The sequence below is a fragment of the Triticum urartu genome, chromosome 7 (genome assembly GCF_003073215.2).
Source record: "Triticum urartu cultivar G1812 chromosome 7, Tu2.1, whole genome shotgun sequence".
In the NCBI taxonomy this organism is placed as follows: domain Eukaryota; kingdom Viridiplantae; phylum Streptophyta; class Magnoliopsida; order Poales; family Poaceae; genus Triticum; species Triticum urartu.
Genome location: NC_053028.1, coordinates 537,705,947 through 537,724,350, shown reverse-complemented (window position 1 = coordinate 537,724,350; position 18,404 = coordinate 537,705,947). Strand labels below are relative to the sequence as shown.

Genomic DNA, 18,404 nt, shown 5'->3' with positions numbered 1-18,404 from the left:
GTCGACTCACACAAACAGGTTTCAGTCGATTTGTTTTTTGCACAATTGCACTGCAGCCTAAGGGCATCTCCACACTGACCTGTAAACCGGACATCGCATCCGTTGTTCACGGATAGAGAGTACTAGTCCGCGAACACTGATGTGGGAGCCGGTCATTCAAAGCTATCCATATATATTTCAAACAAGGTTTAAAATAACCAGACAAATGTAAGTAAACCCGTCGGATTTCAAGTTAGGATATAATTTACATATATGACCGATATTCCGGTCGTTTAACTACAAACTAAAAAAAGCTATAGTTTATACCAGACGGCCACCTCATACGCGTGTCCACTGGCCACCTTGCCCGGCCGCACCGCCATCGCCGTCCCTCCAGCAGCGGTAGAGCGCCGGTGGGCCGCGACAGCCTTGTCCGGCACTAGCCTTGGTCAGTTTATCTATTTCTCTATAGGCTTAGTGCGGTACTTCTTCTGCAAATTTGAAGGAGCCTGCTGATAGAGCTCCCTTCTCTCCACGCCTCACCGGGTCACCACCAACGAGATCATTGGACCTCCAAGTCACAGAATCTGCGTGCCGGTTTTCATCTTCAAGGATGTGTCTAACAAACACTGGCCCTGCATTTGCCTTCTTCGTCCATTGCTTGTCGATGTGAGCTAAGATGAATACTCCCAGCACATGTCTGCATAATATCGCCGAGAAAGCAAACCTGCAGCAGTCACACCAAAGCCTTCTTCTCGGCAACATTGTAGGCAACAGTGTGCCTGGTAGGAGGATCACCACCTCTTTTGACATAGTACTTGGCTTCACAAGGGATGTCCTGAACCTTAACAGCGAGAGTGATCTTGTTTTTTGTGTGGAGTGGGTGTGCCTTCGCAGATGTTCCCATCTACACTAGGCTCTTGTAAATATTAACTCTGTCTTCTATAAAGATATGATAGAGCGACTCAATCAACTCCGTTTGGAATATTTCAGAAGCAGCCCTGGTGTAGACGCTCGCTGCTAGTTTTTTCAAGATTGAATTAGTTTTCATGAGTTGCTCAGGTGGAAACGAAGCAAGATCTTTCTGAGCTTCATCCATACACAATCTGTCTATCTGTTGATCAAATCTAGGAGTAGTGAAAAAGGAAAGCAGGGGAGCTCTTGTACTAATTACTATACTCGTTTTAAAAGGCATTCATAATAACATCAGAATGATAGCACAGGAATCACCAGTAGCAAATAAGATACGAGACCATACCATAAAGATGGATGATTCTTACACCATCATAGTGAGCATTGAGCAGACACTTACGATAGGTGGACCAAACACAGACACGTTACTACCGCCAGATCCTTGCAAACGATTAGAACGGATGCTTTGCAGAGAACGCACAGAACTACCCTGGATTCCATGCCATCATCCATTGGCTCCCGCCTTCCCGGTGCCATGGGTTACACCATTGACGTAGGACCCACTGCCATCGTCTGGTACACCGAAGTAGGATTGCTGAGCAGGCTGCGTTGGGTGGCTGTAGGTCAGCGACTGAGCATGCACGGGCATGGCAACATGCTGGTGCTGCTGGGGGTATGCCTGGGACAATGAGCTTTGCGATTGCTGAAGCAAGGAATGGTACTGCAGCTGCTCATGGTGTTGATAAGGGTAACGTGGCTGTGGAATCCGCGCCTGCTGGAGGTTACCTTGAGAACACAGATCCCATTCTGGCAAGTCATCGTCGTCGCCATTGCTGTTCCAGGGTTGGGCTGCAGCAGATCTGTTACCATACTTGCGAATCAATTCTCTCACTCGGTCTGTCGGAGGAGAACTGAGAGGTAGATGCTGATGGCTCCTGTAACTCTGTGGCACTGTCACATTGGCAGCCGAGTTTGACACGCTAACGAAATTGTATTCAGGTAGGTCATCATCATCCCTAACAACACCAGAACCAAAGCCAGGAGGAACATCAGCGGTTACAACTTCCTGATGAGAAGCATTGGAAGAGCGAGATGATGGCTGAGAGATCATGGGCATAGCTGAACCAGAAGTGGCAGCCTGCCTCTTGGGGTCCTCTTGCCTGTTGGGCACCCTAGATGAGGCATGGGGTCTTCGCCACACAACGACTCCGATGATAGATGTTCCAGGCACAGTAAAACTACCCAAGTGCTCCTTTGGCAGGTGGTCAGCAAGTATCTGAGCTGCCTTCCCTTGAGAAGGACAGAGGTACAACTCCACCCCTTCAGAAGGCTTCACTAGCCCTACTCTCTCATCTGCTATATATGAGTCAATAGTCTGCAGAAGAATGATAGATTGTTAGCAAATCAGGAGCTGTGTGACAGTGCTAAGCTTCGACTCAAGAGCAAATACTTGAGAGATAGTAAGGAGGAACCTTTAAGAGATGATGTCGACCACTCTCAAGAGAGCCCTCCTTCCAACGTAACTCAGTTACCTGTAAAACAAGTGACAGATGCTCAATGTAAAAAAAAACAATGTTTTCAGGAGCAAAACTCAAGAGTAGCCAGAAAGGTGTGAAATAGGTACAGATTACCAGAAATATTCGATATTTGAATTCAGTACAATGTGAACAGGGCAGTCTACCAAAGTCTAAATAGTACGAGTAGTTTATTTGTTATTCAAATTCACACAAAAATATGGATGTTAAAATGAGCATACAGATTCCAGTTTCTTTGTTCAAAAAAAAAAAGGTTCCAGTTTAGGGCCGTAAAATTCATATGCCGCTATTTTAATAACCTTGCTCTATTGCCACTGTTGACCAAACTTCCTGAGCTAGCTGTGACAGGTAAGCAAAAACCATTTGCCCTTCGTCACAAAAGAACTGATCCAATATGGCCCACATATCAGCTTGTTCTGTCAGCCTTGGGCCACCAGTTAGCTAACCTCTTCCTAACTATCCCAATCTTATCTCCCCTTCTCTTTCACTGATCCATGCCTACTCATCAAATCTCTGCCAAAGCAGCATCGATGCCTGGGTTGGGGCTCTGATCAGACGGCCTCCACCCAACCAACTAGTCATAACAGCCCAAGCTTATGTTATCTTCTGCATGGCATGGTAGACTAGGACCATAGCCTGGCGATGCAGCGGCAAATTCCAGCAGGTGGGAGCATGAAGGAAGGTCTCTCGGCTGCTGGAATGGCAAGTGGCAGGACCTCATAAGGAGAGCGAAGTAGCGTACTGTGTACCGTGGTTCTGTGTGTTTTGTGGGCTTGTTTTGCTGTGCCCCCAGCAAGTAACTTTCGTGTTTTCCTTTCTTTTTCCCTTCTAACCTTGTGTTTGTGTGAGAACCTTCGGTGTTTGTATCCTTATGGCTTTATTTATAAAGTGGGCCATGAAGCCTTTTTCGGTATAAGGAGAGAGAAGAGATGACACGAGGCTGAAGCATGGCAATGGCAAGGCTTGGCAGAATGGCGAGAAGGGCAAGCAGCAAGGAATGTTTATTTGGCGTCAATAAGGGTAGGGAAGGTCTCGGCGATGCTATCGACAATGGTATTGCAGCAAGGGGGTGAACAATGAAGGAACAACATGTAGGAGGGTGGTAGCAGCTTCAACAAGGTTCAGTGAGATGCGAGGCCTGCCATGTAGCCGCTACCATGGCTAGATCGGGCCTAGGAGAGCGGATAGCCAAACACTGACAGAGCCTGTGGCACGGTATGGTGCCCGACAGGGGAAGAAAGAAAAGTTTGGCTTGGTGTGGCATCAAAGAGAGGGGCCAACAAATAGCGTTTTCATCAAAAAGAAGATGAGGACGAGATGGGTATTATGAAGAAGTACAACATGAAAATACCCAAGTTTGGTTATCATTAGGATATCCATAAGTTAATAGTCACACTATAGAGTTTGTTATTGTTTAGAGATAGATTACCTAGATCTCAATCTCAGAGAAAAATAGTCCATCTACCTATAAAACTAGCAAACTATATCTAAGAATAGTCTATCTATAATAAATGATAGTACAATAATAACTAAATTTGGGCATTTGCAGCTGTCCACGGCCCTAGCAAAAACAGTACAATTTTAAGAAGTGGTGATAAAATAAGGAGTGTCTGTTTTGCAGCGGCATTTCAGGTATTCAGTTACTTGCAGTAGCACAAGGCTTACAGCATGTGTGCAATCTGTGTGATTTTATTCTTTTTCAATTTAGTGCTTAAGTATGTTTGGTTGCCCACTAAGAGAAAATCATGATATTATAATGAATAATTATGTTGCATGTGGCGTAAACTAACACAAATATCAAATCTGACGGGATTTGGGAGCAATCACAGAAAGCCTGTGAAGGCACGAGTTTGCCTCACGCAATAGAATTATAATTCAAATACGCGGTCCTGCATACAGTTGCAGTTGCCATCATAAATTACCATATTGGAAGGGCGCAAGAACACATTGCATGAACCACGATACACTTTAACAGTAATGCTAAACATGTATATATATTCTTATCAGGGCTTTCCCTTTCCTTTCTTTTCTTGTCCAATGTTTATTCTCCCGGTCGCTTTGCAATACCATACTGTTGGTAAGAGCACCCTAACAGTATCGTACGAAGATGCTCAAGTTCAGTATGTCAAAGCTCAAAGCAATCTATTTGTTTTGCTATATAAAAATCTATCTGCACCTTTGTTAACCGTACACAGGTGACCTTCAAGAAAGTAAATGGCTCAATATAACACTAATGTAACAGTAAATGTACCAAATGTCACAATGTAGAAGTATCAAACTATTAACTAACTATACGATGACTAGGTGACTAGGTCTATCCATGGCTTGCTTCTATTGATCTGTTGCAGGAAACTCAGTTGTGTACACTACGAAGTCGACGGCTTATCATACGAAAAGATTATGAAATTCGCAGTACCTGACAATACTACAACTGCAACATATGTTGAGAAAAAAAAACTCTACATGGATCATGACAGGAAAGCGCTTCCTACTAGTATATGGTTTTTTTTTGTGAGGGTACAAGATATACGCACACAACCATTCACACCACCCACCTACACACAAGTGTGGGTCTCCCACACATGCTGGCATGCACTATCCCATATAACATGAGATGCACCCTGAATAAATCGCACACCCTGTCAATCCTAGGGCTGAACCCAGGTGGGTTGGAACGAACAATCACGCTCCCACCACTAGGCCACAGGCCCATCCCTTCACAGTCTGCCATGTAGGCTTCAAACACACTAAATAACGGTGGCATTTAGGCCTTGTTCGGAATCCCTCCTCTCCGCTCTGACTCCGCGGAGTTGTGGAGCTCAGTTTTAGCCGCTCCGTGAAAATGAGCTAGAGCCTGGTCCACTCCGGAGCGGAGTGGAGGGAGCGGAGAGGAGTCGAACGCAGCCTTAATCTTCCATTTTATGGCATCCCAGGGCCTAGACTGTGAACGGGTACACTGTGAGTTCACATGATAAAGAAAATTCAGTTTATGCAGATATGATGTAACCACAACGAAACACACGCAAGAGCACATGTTTTTGATGGGTCCTTACAATCAATTATTATCCTGTCAAAGCGACAAACACAACTGTTTTGCAAGGCAACAAGTGCAAGAATGTGTATGTGCCAGTAACAGAAAGGGTAGAATCCAATTGCCAATTTTAGTTAACAACGTAGTCATCAAACCAACAATAGCATATATGAAACCACACACAGAAATAATAGTTACCGTTATAGTACGGCTCCTGGATTTAGGAAGCTGTTCAAGAAATTCTTCAAAAGCACTGAGTCTCACTCTTCCCTTGATTTCAAGAAAGCGGCGCCACTCATTTGTAGATGGCTTTTTACCACTGCAAAAGAGAAGCAACATGACGATGAAATAAGGATGCCGCCAAAACATTGAGATGCATACTAGGACATGTGATGCTCTACATAATGAAATGGTCTGTTGTTCATTAAAATTGTTGAAATTACAAATGAAAGTACTTCTTGTCGTTAACTGGACATCTCAAAAAAATAAAGGTTAATCATGCATGAGTATCATAAGCAAGGTAGATGAAACAAACCTTTTGAAGATAGCAACGATATTTGTGATTGAAGACAAACTGAGCTCAATTATTCCCTCCCATATAATGTCATGTGTCAGCACAGCATCAGGAGTTTTCTTACACTGCATAGTAGATTCAGGAATCGAGCCATTAACAGTATCTGATTTTTCAGCACCCACCTTTTCAGTGGGGGATTTGACCAACACATCTCCCTTTGGTTCTTCAACTGGATCCAAAACTGGAACTGGTTTGTTTATGCGTGATTCTAATTTGGATTCACAATAACTTCTTGGAGACGACACATCACAATGAAATTGGAATTCTGATACAGCGGCCTTGTCCATGGTTATGAGAAAATTTGCTGACTTAGCTTTGTCATCTTTGTTAGTATTAGGATCATCTTGCAGGGCTCCAACGGACTGATCTTTGGAATGTGGTTCTGAATCAAGGACCTGCATGAATTCATCCAGTGACATGATCAGTGGAAGATTCTCCATAACCTTCAAGTCATCAACCATTGGTTCTAGCATGAGATAATTTTTCTCATTTTCTGGATATTCTAAATTGCATGATGTATTGCTGTTCCATGTCCCAACTACATCTTGCACACTGTTGTCCGATTCCTTGATCTCCCTGTGTACACTTGCTTTATCGTCAGATTTGGTTTGAACTGCAACGGGTTCTGATGTTACATAAGAAAGTGAATCACCACCAAGCTCAACTTCTACAGGGAAAACATCAGTTTCTTCCACCTCAACTTGAAATTCTCCCTTGTGTGTTTTTCTCACCAAGCGTCTAACGTCCACTTCTCTATCAGGAAGAACAACCATTTTTGCAAGCTCTTCAGCTTTAGCCATCCGCCACTCTGAAAGCTCCTTTGAAGCAAGTTCTTCAGTAGTCATTGCACATAAGCATTTAGGCGTTATTTCTCCAGACAAGACTCGTTCCCTCAGCCCAGGATTGTTTTTATCTTTCAGATTGAACAGAAGTGATCTACCTTTCTCCTTGTACTTCTTATTAACTTCCCCAAATAATTTGAACAGCTCCTCTTCAATTATAAATGCCAACCTTTGGGCCTTATGAGTCATGACCTTCTTTCCTTCTATTACCTCATCCATGGTAGTTGCTCTTTTAGGCTCCGGACCAATTTGAGATACGTTAACCCCAGTTTGAACATCAGACATCCTGGCCCTTTTTGGATTGGGTTGTGACATGGATTCAGAAGCTCCAAGAACAATGTGGGGAGTCCAGCAAAGCCCATCACCTTGCAGAAGATCATCTAAAGAAACAGCGCTATTGCCCGATGCTTTGTTTCCCAAGGGAACATGTTCTGTTCGTTGCTGCATTGTCATGTTTGATCCCAAATTGCTACATAACATGCCACCGTGTTCTCTTCTGATAGCAGCAACCTTTGTGACATTATCATCATCACCACCATCATCTTTACCTGCATCCTGGAATATGGCTGTGATTGCTTGCATTCTACCACCGTCTGCCTGCCTGTTCTCACCAGATGATCCCACAGGTGACACATTTCCAGAAGGTTTCTGCCCAACCTGCTGGTCAGAATCCGTACTCAAGGCAGCAGCCAGAGCCTCCCTGAATTTCGATCTCACAGACTCAGACAACTGCGGATGAGCCTTCGGCGGCAGTTCCTTCTGAACAGAACGCTTGCCAGCAGACACCTGCGACGGCAGCGACTTGAGCATCTGGACCTTGGGCGACATCGGCGTCTTCTTGACCACCGAGGGCGTCGGCGGCGGCGGCTGCGACGCAACCATCCCAGGAAAACCCGCTTGAACAGGCAGCACTTGCTGCTGCGGCGGCCTCAACGACACCCTGCTCAAAGGCCTCGCCCCGGTGAGGTCCGCGCTGGGCCTGGGCACGCCAGCCTGCGCCGGGTGCTGGCTCATGGGCACGATCAAGTAGGAGCTGGCCGGCGCCCGCGCGCCCCAGTCGCCGGGGTGGAACGCCGCGGGGTACGGGACCTGCGCGGCCCGGTGCGCAGCCGAAGGCAATTGCGGCCGCCCCTGCTTCGCGAGCTCCATCGCGCTGCTGCAGACTCCAGACACACGCACGCACGCGCCGAGAGGTGAGACCAGTCCATGGCGGAAGGGAGTTAACTAGGGTTGCGCTGGCACACCGTACGAACGAACAGCTCGGCGAGGGAAACGGCGCGTAGGCGCGCAATGCGGGTTTCTCGGAGAGCTCACCTCGGTGCCGTCGGAGTGAGGCGGCGCAGAGGCCGGAGGGCGGCGGCCGCGGCGGTGGCGGAGCGGAGGCTTGGTGGAGGGCCTGGGTGGTGGGGGTCCGTGGTAGGGTTGGAGGATTTGGGGGTTTTACGCTTTTGGGGCGCGGTGGGGACGAAGGAGACGCCGGTGAAGGTGAAGGGTGCCGCCGCAGCACGCCGGCACGCGTGGGTGCGGCGTGGGACAAAATGCTGGCTGCTGGGCCTTGGAAGCAGTTGGGCCTCCGAAGCCATCGCTTGGAGCCCGCGAATGTGCAAGATTTGTTTTTTCAGCCCACGAGTGTGCAAGTGCTGTTGCTCGTGATTATTGAGTTTTTTCTTATTTTTTCCGGGGGGGCGTGATTATTGAGTTGGGCTTCCTGAGTAAAGTTCCTCCACCTTCTGTCTCTGTCACTCGGCTCTCTCAGTCTGACTTAGAAGAATCTTTTTTTTTTGGTGGCAGTGACAGACTTATAAGAATCTGCAGGAGGCAATGGGCAATGTGGCTTCTCGTTTTGCCCTTTTACATGTGACGAGTATGTAATGAGTACTCCCTTCGTTCCAAATTTGAACTGAAACCACGACGACTAATTTGGAACAGAGGAAGTAGTTCATGCAACATATATATAACTCAAAAAAAAGGGTAGTTCACGCAACATACGTACAAACGAAACGGTCTTACCTAAGCACTCGCAACAACCAACAACAAACCAGATATTAGCAGCAGCTTAGCATATGACTCCTTCCCCTTGACTTCAGAGCTCAGATCAAATCGCGGCCTATGTCTCCACCCCACACACCGCGCGTGCTATATCGGAGTATTTTTAATCACGCGTCACCCCTTGACGGTCAACCCGCCCGTCTCGCCGTCGCCGTCGCGCGGTGCCGTCGATTGATTAACCGCGCATCGTCACTAACGTGCGTCGATCGGTTAGCCACAGCGTGCAGACCAGCGACGCTCCAACCAGCCCTGAATGAGGGCGGGCGGGGCGGGCCGTCGTTGCTGGCTTGCTGCCGCCACGCGCGGCAGGGCCGATGAGTCTAGTTGGGGGGGTTGGTTGGTTGGTAGCCGTGGCTGTCTCCACTTGGCCGGAGTCGCTGTAGCCCGGTCTCCGGGGTACGCTGGAATGCAGCTGCGTGATGTCCACGGGCCACCCTCGGAGCAAAGACGTACTACGTGCCTCCGGGATCCGCGCTGCTTCGCGCGCGGACGTACGTGGATGGACGGCGCTCGACCTTCGGTCAATCAGGCGAACAATCCGTCGGCAGATTGATGGGTGCTAGTCGCGGGTGCGGCGACTGAGACTCCGGAGGCGCCTCCGCGGTCCACGCATGCTCTGCATGGGGGTCAATCGCGGTGTGCTCGCTCCAGCGCTTCTGCTTGCTGAGCTTTTTTTTATTTCTAACAGGGTGCAATCGAAATCGGTATAATATAAACACGAGCATGTCTTCATCCCTATGAATGCACGCACACATACTCTAATCTATGAGCATCTCCAAAAGACTAAGACATCATAGTATCTTGAGATTTTACAAAGCCATCAAAGGCGCCTCATAATCGACGGGAAAGTCTTCTTTCACTGAACAAACATCACCAGAAGCTTGAAAAAAAATCCATAAATATTGAGAGCATCAATTCAAATCTAGAATTTGAATTCTAATGGGTTGCGGATACCACCGTTCCCTAACCATTCAACAACAAGTCTTTGGGCGTCTAACGTAGCACCTGCATGTCTCTCTGACTAAAGCTACATGTATGTAGAGTACAGATTAGAGTATAAATTCTGATTTTTTTTTAAACGACTTGAATCGGATCTGAATCATGTTCTATATTCGGCACGGCATTGAACCAGATTTTGAACATGTAGTTTGCCCTTGGAACACATGTGAGAGCATCAACAGTCGCATATGACAAATATGAGCCCTTAGAGCAACTCTAGCAGACCTCGCAAGACGCCGGCCGCAAAATGCATTTGCAGTTCGCGCAAAACAGTTTTTACGGGCCGACGCGGACTTGCACAGATGCAGACCCCGCAAACGGATCCGTAAAAAATTATATTCGTGGAATACATTTTTTTTACGGGTCGGCTATGCGGGTTCTGCTCGGACACCACCGTGACGACCCGCAAATAGATAAACTGCAAATCTCGCATTTGACATAGGATTTCACAAACAAGTTCAAATTCAAACGACACAAACAGTTTTACGCGTAAATAGAAGTCAAGTTCATTACGGCTAACGCAAAAGAGGGCCCTGCAAAAGGTTTGCGCCCATGTCCGGCATCATCTTGATCGATCTTCACTCCGCGCCATCGAGTCCACCTTGGAGTTCATCAGCGCCACCGAATCCACCTCCGGCGCTTGTTCCTGAAGGAAATATGCCCTAGAGGCAATAATAAAGTTATTATTTATTTCCTTGTATCATGATAAATGTTTATTATTCATGCTAGAATTGTATTAACCGGAAATATAATACATGTGTGAATACATAGACAAATAGAGTGTCACTAGTATGCCTTTACTTGACTAGCTCGTTGATCAAAGATGGTTATGTTTCCTAACCATAGACATGAGTTGTCATTTGATTAACGGGATCACATCATTAGGAGAATGATGTGATTGACTTGACCCATTCCGTTAGCATAGCACTTGATTGTTTAGTTTGTTGCTATTGCTTTCTTCATGACTTATACATGTTCCTATGACTATGAGATTATGCAACTCCCGTTTATCGGAGGAACACTTTGTGTGCTACCAAACGTCACAACGTAACTGGGTGATTATAAAGGTGCTCTACAGGTGTCTCCGAAGGTACTTGTTGGGTTGGCGTATTTCGAGATTAGGATTTGTCACTCCGATTGTCGGAGAGGTATCTCTGGCCCTCTCGGTAATGCACATCACTTAAAGCCTTGCAAGCATTGCAGCTAATGAGTTAGTTGTGGGATGATGTATTACAGAACGAGTAAAAAGACTTGCCGGTAACGAGATTGAACTGTTGGAAATATGCACTAGAGGCAATAATAAAAGCATTATTATTATATTTCCTTGTTCATGATAATTGCCTTTATTCATGCTATAATTGTGTTATCCGAAAATCGTAATACATGTGTGAATAACAGACACCAACATGTCCCTAGTAAGCCTCTAGTTGACTAGCTCGTTGAGCAACAGATAGTCATGGTTTCCTGACTATGGACATTGGATGTCATTGATAACGAGATCACATCATTAGGAGAATGATGTGATGGACAAGACCCAATCCTAAACATAGCACAAGATCGTATAGTTCGTTTGCTAGAGTTTTCCAATGTCAAAGTATCTTTTCCTTAGACCATGAGATCGTGTAACTCCCGGATACCGTAGGAGTGTTTTGGGTATACCAAACGTCACAACGTAACTGGGTGACTATAAAGGTAGACTACGGGTATCTCCGAAAGTGTCTGTTGGGTTGACATGGATCAAGACTGGGATTTGTCACTCTGTATGACGGAGAGGTATCACTGGGTCCACTCGGTAATACATCATCATAATGAGCTCAAAGTGACCAAGTGTCTGGTCACGGGATCATGCATTACGGTACGAGTAAAGTGACTTGCCGGTAACGAGATTGAACGAGGTATTGGGATACCGACGATCGAATCTCGGGCAAGTAACATATCGATTGACAAAGGGAATTGCATACGGGGTTGATTGAATCCTCGACATCGTGGTTCATCCGATGAGATCATCGTGGAGCATGTGGGAGCCAACATGGGTATCCAGATCCCGCTGTTGGTTATTGACTGGAGAGTCGTCTCGGTCATGTCTGCTTGTCTCCCGAACCCGTAGGGTCTACACACTTAAGGTTCGGTGACGCTAGGGTTATGAAGATATGTATATGCAGAAACCCGAATGTTGTTCGGAGTCCCGGATGAGATCCCGGACGTCACGAGGAGTTCCGGAATGGTCCGGAGGTAAAGAATTATATATAGGAAGTGCTGTTTCGGGCATCGGGACAAGTTTCGGGGTTATCGTATTGTACCGGGACCACCGGAAGGGTCCCGGGGGTCCACCGGGTGGGTCCACCTATCCCGGAGGGCCCCATGGGCTGAAATAGGAGGGAACCCAGCCCATAGTGGGCTGGGGCACCAGCCCCTATAGGCCCATGCGCCTAGGGTTTCCACCATGGAAGAGTCCATGTGGTGGAAGGCACCCCTAGGTGCCTTGGGGGGGAGGGAAACCTCCCCTTGGCCGCCGCCCCCCTAGTAGATCTCATCTACTAGGGCCGGCGCCCCCCCATGGCACCCCTATATATAGTGGGGGGAGAGGAGGGATTTCACACCAGCCCCTGGCGCCTCCCTCTCTCCCCATTACGTCTCCCCCTCGTAGTCTTGGCGAAGCCCTGCTTCTGTGACGCCCTGCATCCACCACCACGCCGTCGTGCTGCTGGATCTTCATCAACCTCTCCTTCCCCCTTGCTGGATCAAGAAGGAGGAGACGTCTCCCGTCCCGTAGTGTGTTGAACGCGGAGGTGCTGTCCGTTCGGCGCTTGGTCATCGATGATTTGGATCACGTCGTGTACGACTACATCATCACCGTTCTTTGAACGCTTCCGCACGCGATCTACAAAGGTATGTAGATGCATCCGATGGCTTGTTGCTAGATGAACTCCTAGATGGATCTTGGTGAAACGAGTAGGAAAATTTTTGTTTTCTGCAACGTTCCCCAACAGTGGCATCATGAGCTAGGTCTATGCGTAGTTCTTCTTGCGCGAGTAGAACACAATTTGTTGTGGGCGTAGATTTGTCAACTCTCTTGCCGCTACTAGTCTTTTCTTGCTTCAACGGTATTGTGGGATGAAGCGGCCCGGACCAACCTTACACGTACGCTTACGTGAGACCGGTTCCACCGACTAACATGCACTAGTTGCATAAGGTGGCTGGCGGGTGTCTGTCTCTCCTACTTTAGTTGAAGCGGATTCGATGAACAAGGTCCTTATGAAGGGTAAATAGAAGTTGACAAATCACGTTGTGGCTTTAACGTAGGTAAGAAGACGTTCTTGCTAGAACCCTAATTCAGCCACGTAAAACTTGCAACAACAATTAGAGGACGTCTAACTTGTTTTTGCAGCAAGTGGTTTGTGATATGATATGGCCAAAGTTGTGATGAATGATGAATGATCTATATGTGATGTATGAGATGTTCATGCTATTGTAATAGGAATCACGACTTGCATGTCGATGAGTATGACAACCGGCAGGAGCCATAGGAGTTGTCTTTATTCTTTTATATGACCTGCGTGTCATCGAGGATCGCCATGTAAATTACTTTACTTTATTGCTAAATGCGTTAGCCATAGTAGTAGAAGTAATAGTTGGTGAGCAACTTTATGGAGACACGATGATGGAGATCATGATGATGGAGATCATGGTGTCAAGCCGGTGACAAGATGATCATGGAGCCCCAGATGGAGATCAAAGGAGCTATGTGATATTGGCCATATCATGTCACGTTCATTATTTGATTGCATGTGATGTTTATCATGTTTTGCATCTTGTTTACTTAGAACGACGGTAGTAAATAAGATGATCCCTCATACTAATTTCAAGAAGTGTTCCCCCTAACTGTGCACCGTTGCGACAGTTCGCTGTTTCAAAACACCACGTGATGATCGGGTGTTTTATTCAGACGTTCACATACAACGGGTGTAAGACAGATTTACACATGCAAACACTTAGGTTGACTTGACGAGCCTAGCATGTACAGACATGGCCTCGGAACACAGAAGACCGAAAGGTCGAGCATGAGTCGTATAGAAGATACGATCAACATGAAGATGTTCACCGACGTTGACTAGTCCGTCTCACGTGATGATCGGACACGGTCTAGTTAACTCGGATCATGTAATACTTAGATGACTAGAGGGATGTCTAATCTAAGTGGGAGTTCATTAATAATTTGATTAGATGAACTTAATTATCATGAACTTAGTCTAAAATCTTTGCAATATGTCTTGTAGATCAAATGGCCAACGTAGTCCTCAACTTCAACGCGTTCCTAGAGAAAACCAAGCTGAAAGACGATGGCAGCAACTATACGGACTGGGTCCGGAACCTGAGGATCATCCTCATAGCTGCCAAGAAAGATTATGTCCTACAAGCACCGCTAGGTGATCCTCCCGTCCCACAGAACCAAGACGTTATGAACGCTTGGCAGACACGTGTTGACGACTACTCCCTCGTTCAGTGCGGCATGCTTTACAGCTTAGAGCCGGGGCTCCAAAAACGTTTTGAGAGACATGGAGCATACGAGATGTTCGAAGAGCTGAAAATGGTTTTTCAAGCTCATGCCCGGATCGAGAGATATGAAGTCTCCGATAAGTTCTTCAGCTGTAAGATGGAGGAAAATAGTTCTGTCAGTGAGCACATACTCACTATGTCTGGGTTACATAACCGCTTGTCTCAGCTGGGAGTTAATCTCCCGGATGATGCGGTCATTGACAGAATCCTCCAGTCGCTTCCACCAAGCTACAAGAGCTTTGTGATGAACTTCAACATGCAGGGGATGCAAAAGACCATTCCTGAGTTGTTCTCAATGCTGAAATCAGCGGAGGTAGAAGTCAAGAAGGAGCATCAAGTGTTGATGGTCAATAAAACCACTAAGTTCAAGAAAGGCAAGGGTAAAAAGAACTTCAAGAAGGACGGCAAGGAGGTTGCCGCGCCTGGCAAGCAAGCTGCCGGGAAGAAGCCAAAGAATGGACCCAAGCCCGAGACTGAGTGCTTTTATTGCAAGGGAAGCGGTCACTGGAAGCGGAACTGCCCTAAGTACTTAGCGGATAAGAAGGCCGGCAAAACAAAAGGTATATATGATATACATGTAATTGATGTGTACCTTACTAGTGCCCGTAGTAGCTCCTGGGTATTTGATACCGGTGCAGTTGCTCACATTTGTAACTCAAAGCAGGGGCTGCGGAATAAGCGGAAACTGGCAAAGGACGAGGTGACGATGCGCGTCGGGAATGGTTCCAAGGTCAATGTGATCGCCGTCGGCACGCTGCCTCTGCATCTCCCTTCGGGATTAGTTTTAAACCTTAATAATTGTTATTTAGTGCCAGCTTTGAGCATGAACATTGTATCGGGATCTCGTTTAATTCGAGATGGCTAGGGTTATGAAGATATGTATATGCAGAAACCCGAATGTTGTTCGGAGTCCCGGATAGATCCCGGACGTCACGAGGAGTTCCGGAATGGTCCGGAGGTAAAGAATTATATATAGGAAGTGCTGTTTCGGGCATCGGGACAAGTTTCGGGGTTATCGGTATTGTACCGGGACCACCGGAAGGGTCCCGGGGGTCCACCGGGTGGGGCCACCTATCCCGGAGGGCCCCATGGGCTGAAATAGGGGGAAACCCAGCCCATAGTGGGCTGGGGCGCCAGCCCCTATAGGCCCATGCGCCTAGGGTTTCCACCATGGAAGAGTCCATGTGGTGGAAGGCACCCCTAGGTGCCTTGGGGGGGAGGAAACCTCCCCTTGGCCGCCCCCCCCCCTAGTAGATCTCATCTACTAGGGCCGGCGCCCCCCCCCCATGGCACCCCTATATATAGTGGGGGGAGAGGAGGGATTTCACACCAGCCCCTGGCGCCTCCCTCTCTCCCCATTACGTCTCTCCCTCGTAGTCTTGGCGAAGCCCTGCTTCTGTGACGCCCTGCATCCACCACCACGCCGTCGTGCTGCTGGATCTTCATCAACCTCTCCTCCCCCCTTGTTGGATCAAGAAGGAGGAGACGTCTCCCGTCCCGTACGTGTGTTGAACGCGGAGGTGCCGTCCGTTCGGCGCTGGTCATCGGTGATTTGGATCACGTCGAGTACGACTACATCATCACTGTTCTTTTGAACGCTTCCGTGCGCCATCTACAAAGGTATGTAGATGGATTAGATGACTTGTTGCTAGATGAACTCCTAGATGATCTTGGTGAAACAAGTAGGAAAATTTTTGTTTTCTGCAACGTTCCCCAACATGAACTAGGTATTAAGATACCGACGATTGAATCTCGGGCAAGTAACATACCGATGACAAAGGGAACAACGTATGTTGTTATGCGGTCTGGCCGATAAAGATCTTCGTAGAATATGTAGGAGCCAATATGAGCATCCAGGTTCCGCTATTGGTTATTGACCGGAGACGTGTCTCGGTCATGTCTACATTATTCTCGAACCCGTAGGGTCCGCACGCTTAACGTTACGATGACAGTTTCATTATGAGTTTATATGTTTTGATGTACCGAAGGTTGTTCGGAGTCCCGGATGTGATCACGGACATGACGAGAAGTCTCTAAATAGTCGAGACATAAAGATTGATATATTGGAAGCCTATGTTTGGGCATCGGAAATGTTCCGGGTGAAATCGGCATTTTACCAAAGTACCGGGAGGTTACTGGAACCCCCCGATAACCTAATGGGCCTTAATGGGCCTAGTGGAGGAAGTAGAGAGGAGGCCAAGGGGCAGCCGCGTGCCCCTTCCCCCCCCCCCCCCCACCCCCCAAGTCCGAATTGGACAAGGAGGGGGGCGGCGCCCCCCCCCTTTCCTTTCCCTCTTTCTCTCCTTCCCCCCAAGTCCTAGTCCAACATGGAAAGGGGGAGTCCTACTCCCGGTGGGAGTAGGACTCCTCCTGGCGCGCCCCTTGCCTGGCCACACCTCCCCCCCTTGCTCCTTTATATACGGGGGCAGGGGGCACCCCATAGACACAACAATTGATCATTGATCTCTTAGCCGTGTGCGGTGCCCCCCTCCACCATAATCCTCGATAATATTGTAGCGGTGCTTAGGCGAAGCCCTGCGACGGTAGAACATCAAGATCGTCACCACGCCGTCGTGCTGATGGAACTCTTCCCCGACATTCTGCTGGATCGGAATCCGAGGATCGTCATCGAGCTGAACGTGTGCTAGAACTCGGAGGTGCCGTAGTTTCGGTGCTTGATCGGTCGGGCCGTGAAGACGTACGACTACATCAACCGCGTTGTGCTAACGCTTCCGCTTTCGGTCTACGAGGGTACGTAGACAACACTCTCCTCTCTTGTTGCTATGCATCACCATGATCTTGCGTGTGCGTAGAATTTTTTTGAAATTACTACGTTCCCCAACAGTGGCATCCGAGCCTAGGTTTTATGCGTGGATGTTGTGCACGAGTAGAACACAAGTGAGTTGTGGGCGATATAAGTCATACTGCTTACCAGCATGTCATACTTTGGTTCGGCGGTATTGTTGGATGAAGCGGCCCGGACCGACATTACGCGTACGCTTACGTGAGACTGGTTCTACCGACGTGCTTTGCACACAGGTGGCTGGCGGGTGTCAGTTTCTCCAACTTTAGTTGAACCAAGTGTGGCTACGCCCGGTCCTTGCGAAGGTTAAAATAGCACCAACTTGACAAACTATCATTGTGGTTTTGATGCGTAGGTAAGAACGGTTCTTGCTAAGCCCGTAGCAGCCACGTAAAACTTGCAACAACAAAGTAGAGGACGTCTAACTTGTTTTTGCAGGGCATGTTGTGATGTGATATGGTCAAGACATGATGCTAAATTTTATTGTATGAGATGATCATGTTTTGTAACCGAGTTATCGACAACTGGCAGGAGCCATATGGTTGTCGCTTTATTATATGCAATGCAATCGCGCTGTAATGCTTTACTTTATCACTAAGCGGTAGCGATAGTCGTGGAAGCATAAGATTGGCGAGACGACAACAATGCTACGATGGAGATCAAGGTGTCGCGCCGGTGACGATGGTGATCATGACGGTACTTCGAAGATGGAGATCATAAGTACAAGATGATGATGGCCATATCATATCACTTATATTGATTGCATGTGATGTTTATCGTTTATGCATCTTATCTTGCTTTGATTGACGGTAGCATTATAAGATCATCCCTCACTAAATTATCAAAGTATAAGTGTTCTCCCTGAGTATGCACTGTTGCGAAAGTTCTTCGTGCTGAGACACCACGTGATGATCGGGTGTGATAGGCTCTACGTTCAAATACAATAGGTGCAAAACAGTTGCACACGCGGAATACTCAGGTTAAACTTGACGAGCCTAGCATATAACAGATATGGCCTCGGAACACGGAGACCGAAAGGTCGAGCGTGAATCATATAGTAGATATGATCAACATATTGATGTTTACCATTGATACTACTCCATCTCACGTGATGATCGGACAT

General features: G+C 47.4%; 1 protein-coding gene across 1 annotated transcript; it reads right to left on the bottom strand.

Moving 5' to 3' along the window:
- Positions 1-1,116: 1,116 nt before the first annotated feature.
- LOC125519036 lies at positions 1,117-8,456 on the bottom strand. The gene is made up of 5 exons (XM_048683917.1): positions 8,188-8,456; positions 5,993-8,029; positions 5,656-5,776; positions 2,364-2,423; positions 1,117-2,266 (listed from the first exon to the last, which is right to left on the bottom strand). The coding sequence occupies exons 1-5, from the start codon at positions 8,454-8,456 to the stop codon at positions 1,397-1,399; spliced, it is 3,357 nt and encodes a 1,118-aa protein (XP_048539874.1). The 3' UTR covers positions 1,117-1,396.
- Between the last annotated feature and the right edge of the window lie 9,948 nt (positions 8,457-18,404).

Excerpts from the sequence above, each read along its gene's own strand:
- LOC125519036 (XM_048683917.1), bottom strand. The coding sequence starts at position 8,456 with ATGGCTTCGGAGGCCCAACTGCTTCCAAGGCCCAGCAGCCAGCATTTT. Across the intron at positions 5,777-5,992 it reads ATCGTTGCTATCTTCAAAAG|TGGTAAAAAGCCATCTACAA; the intron begins GTTTGTTTCATC and ends TCTCTTTTGCAG. Across the intron at positions 2,424-5,655 it reads CCAGGAGCCGTACTATAACG|GTAACTGAGTTACGTTGGAA; the intron begins GTAACTATTATT and ends CTTGTTTTACAG.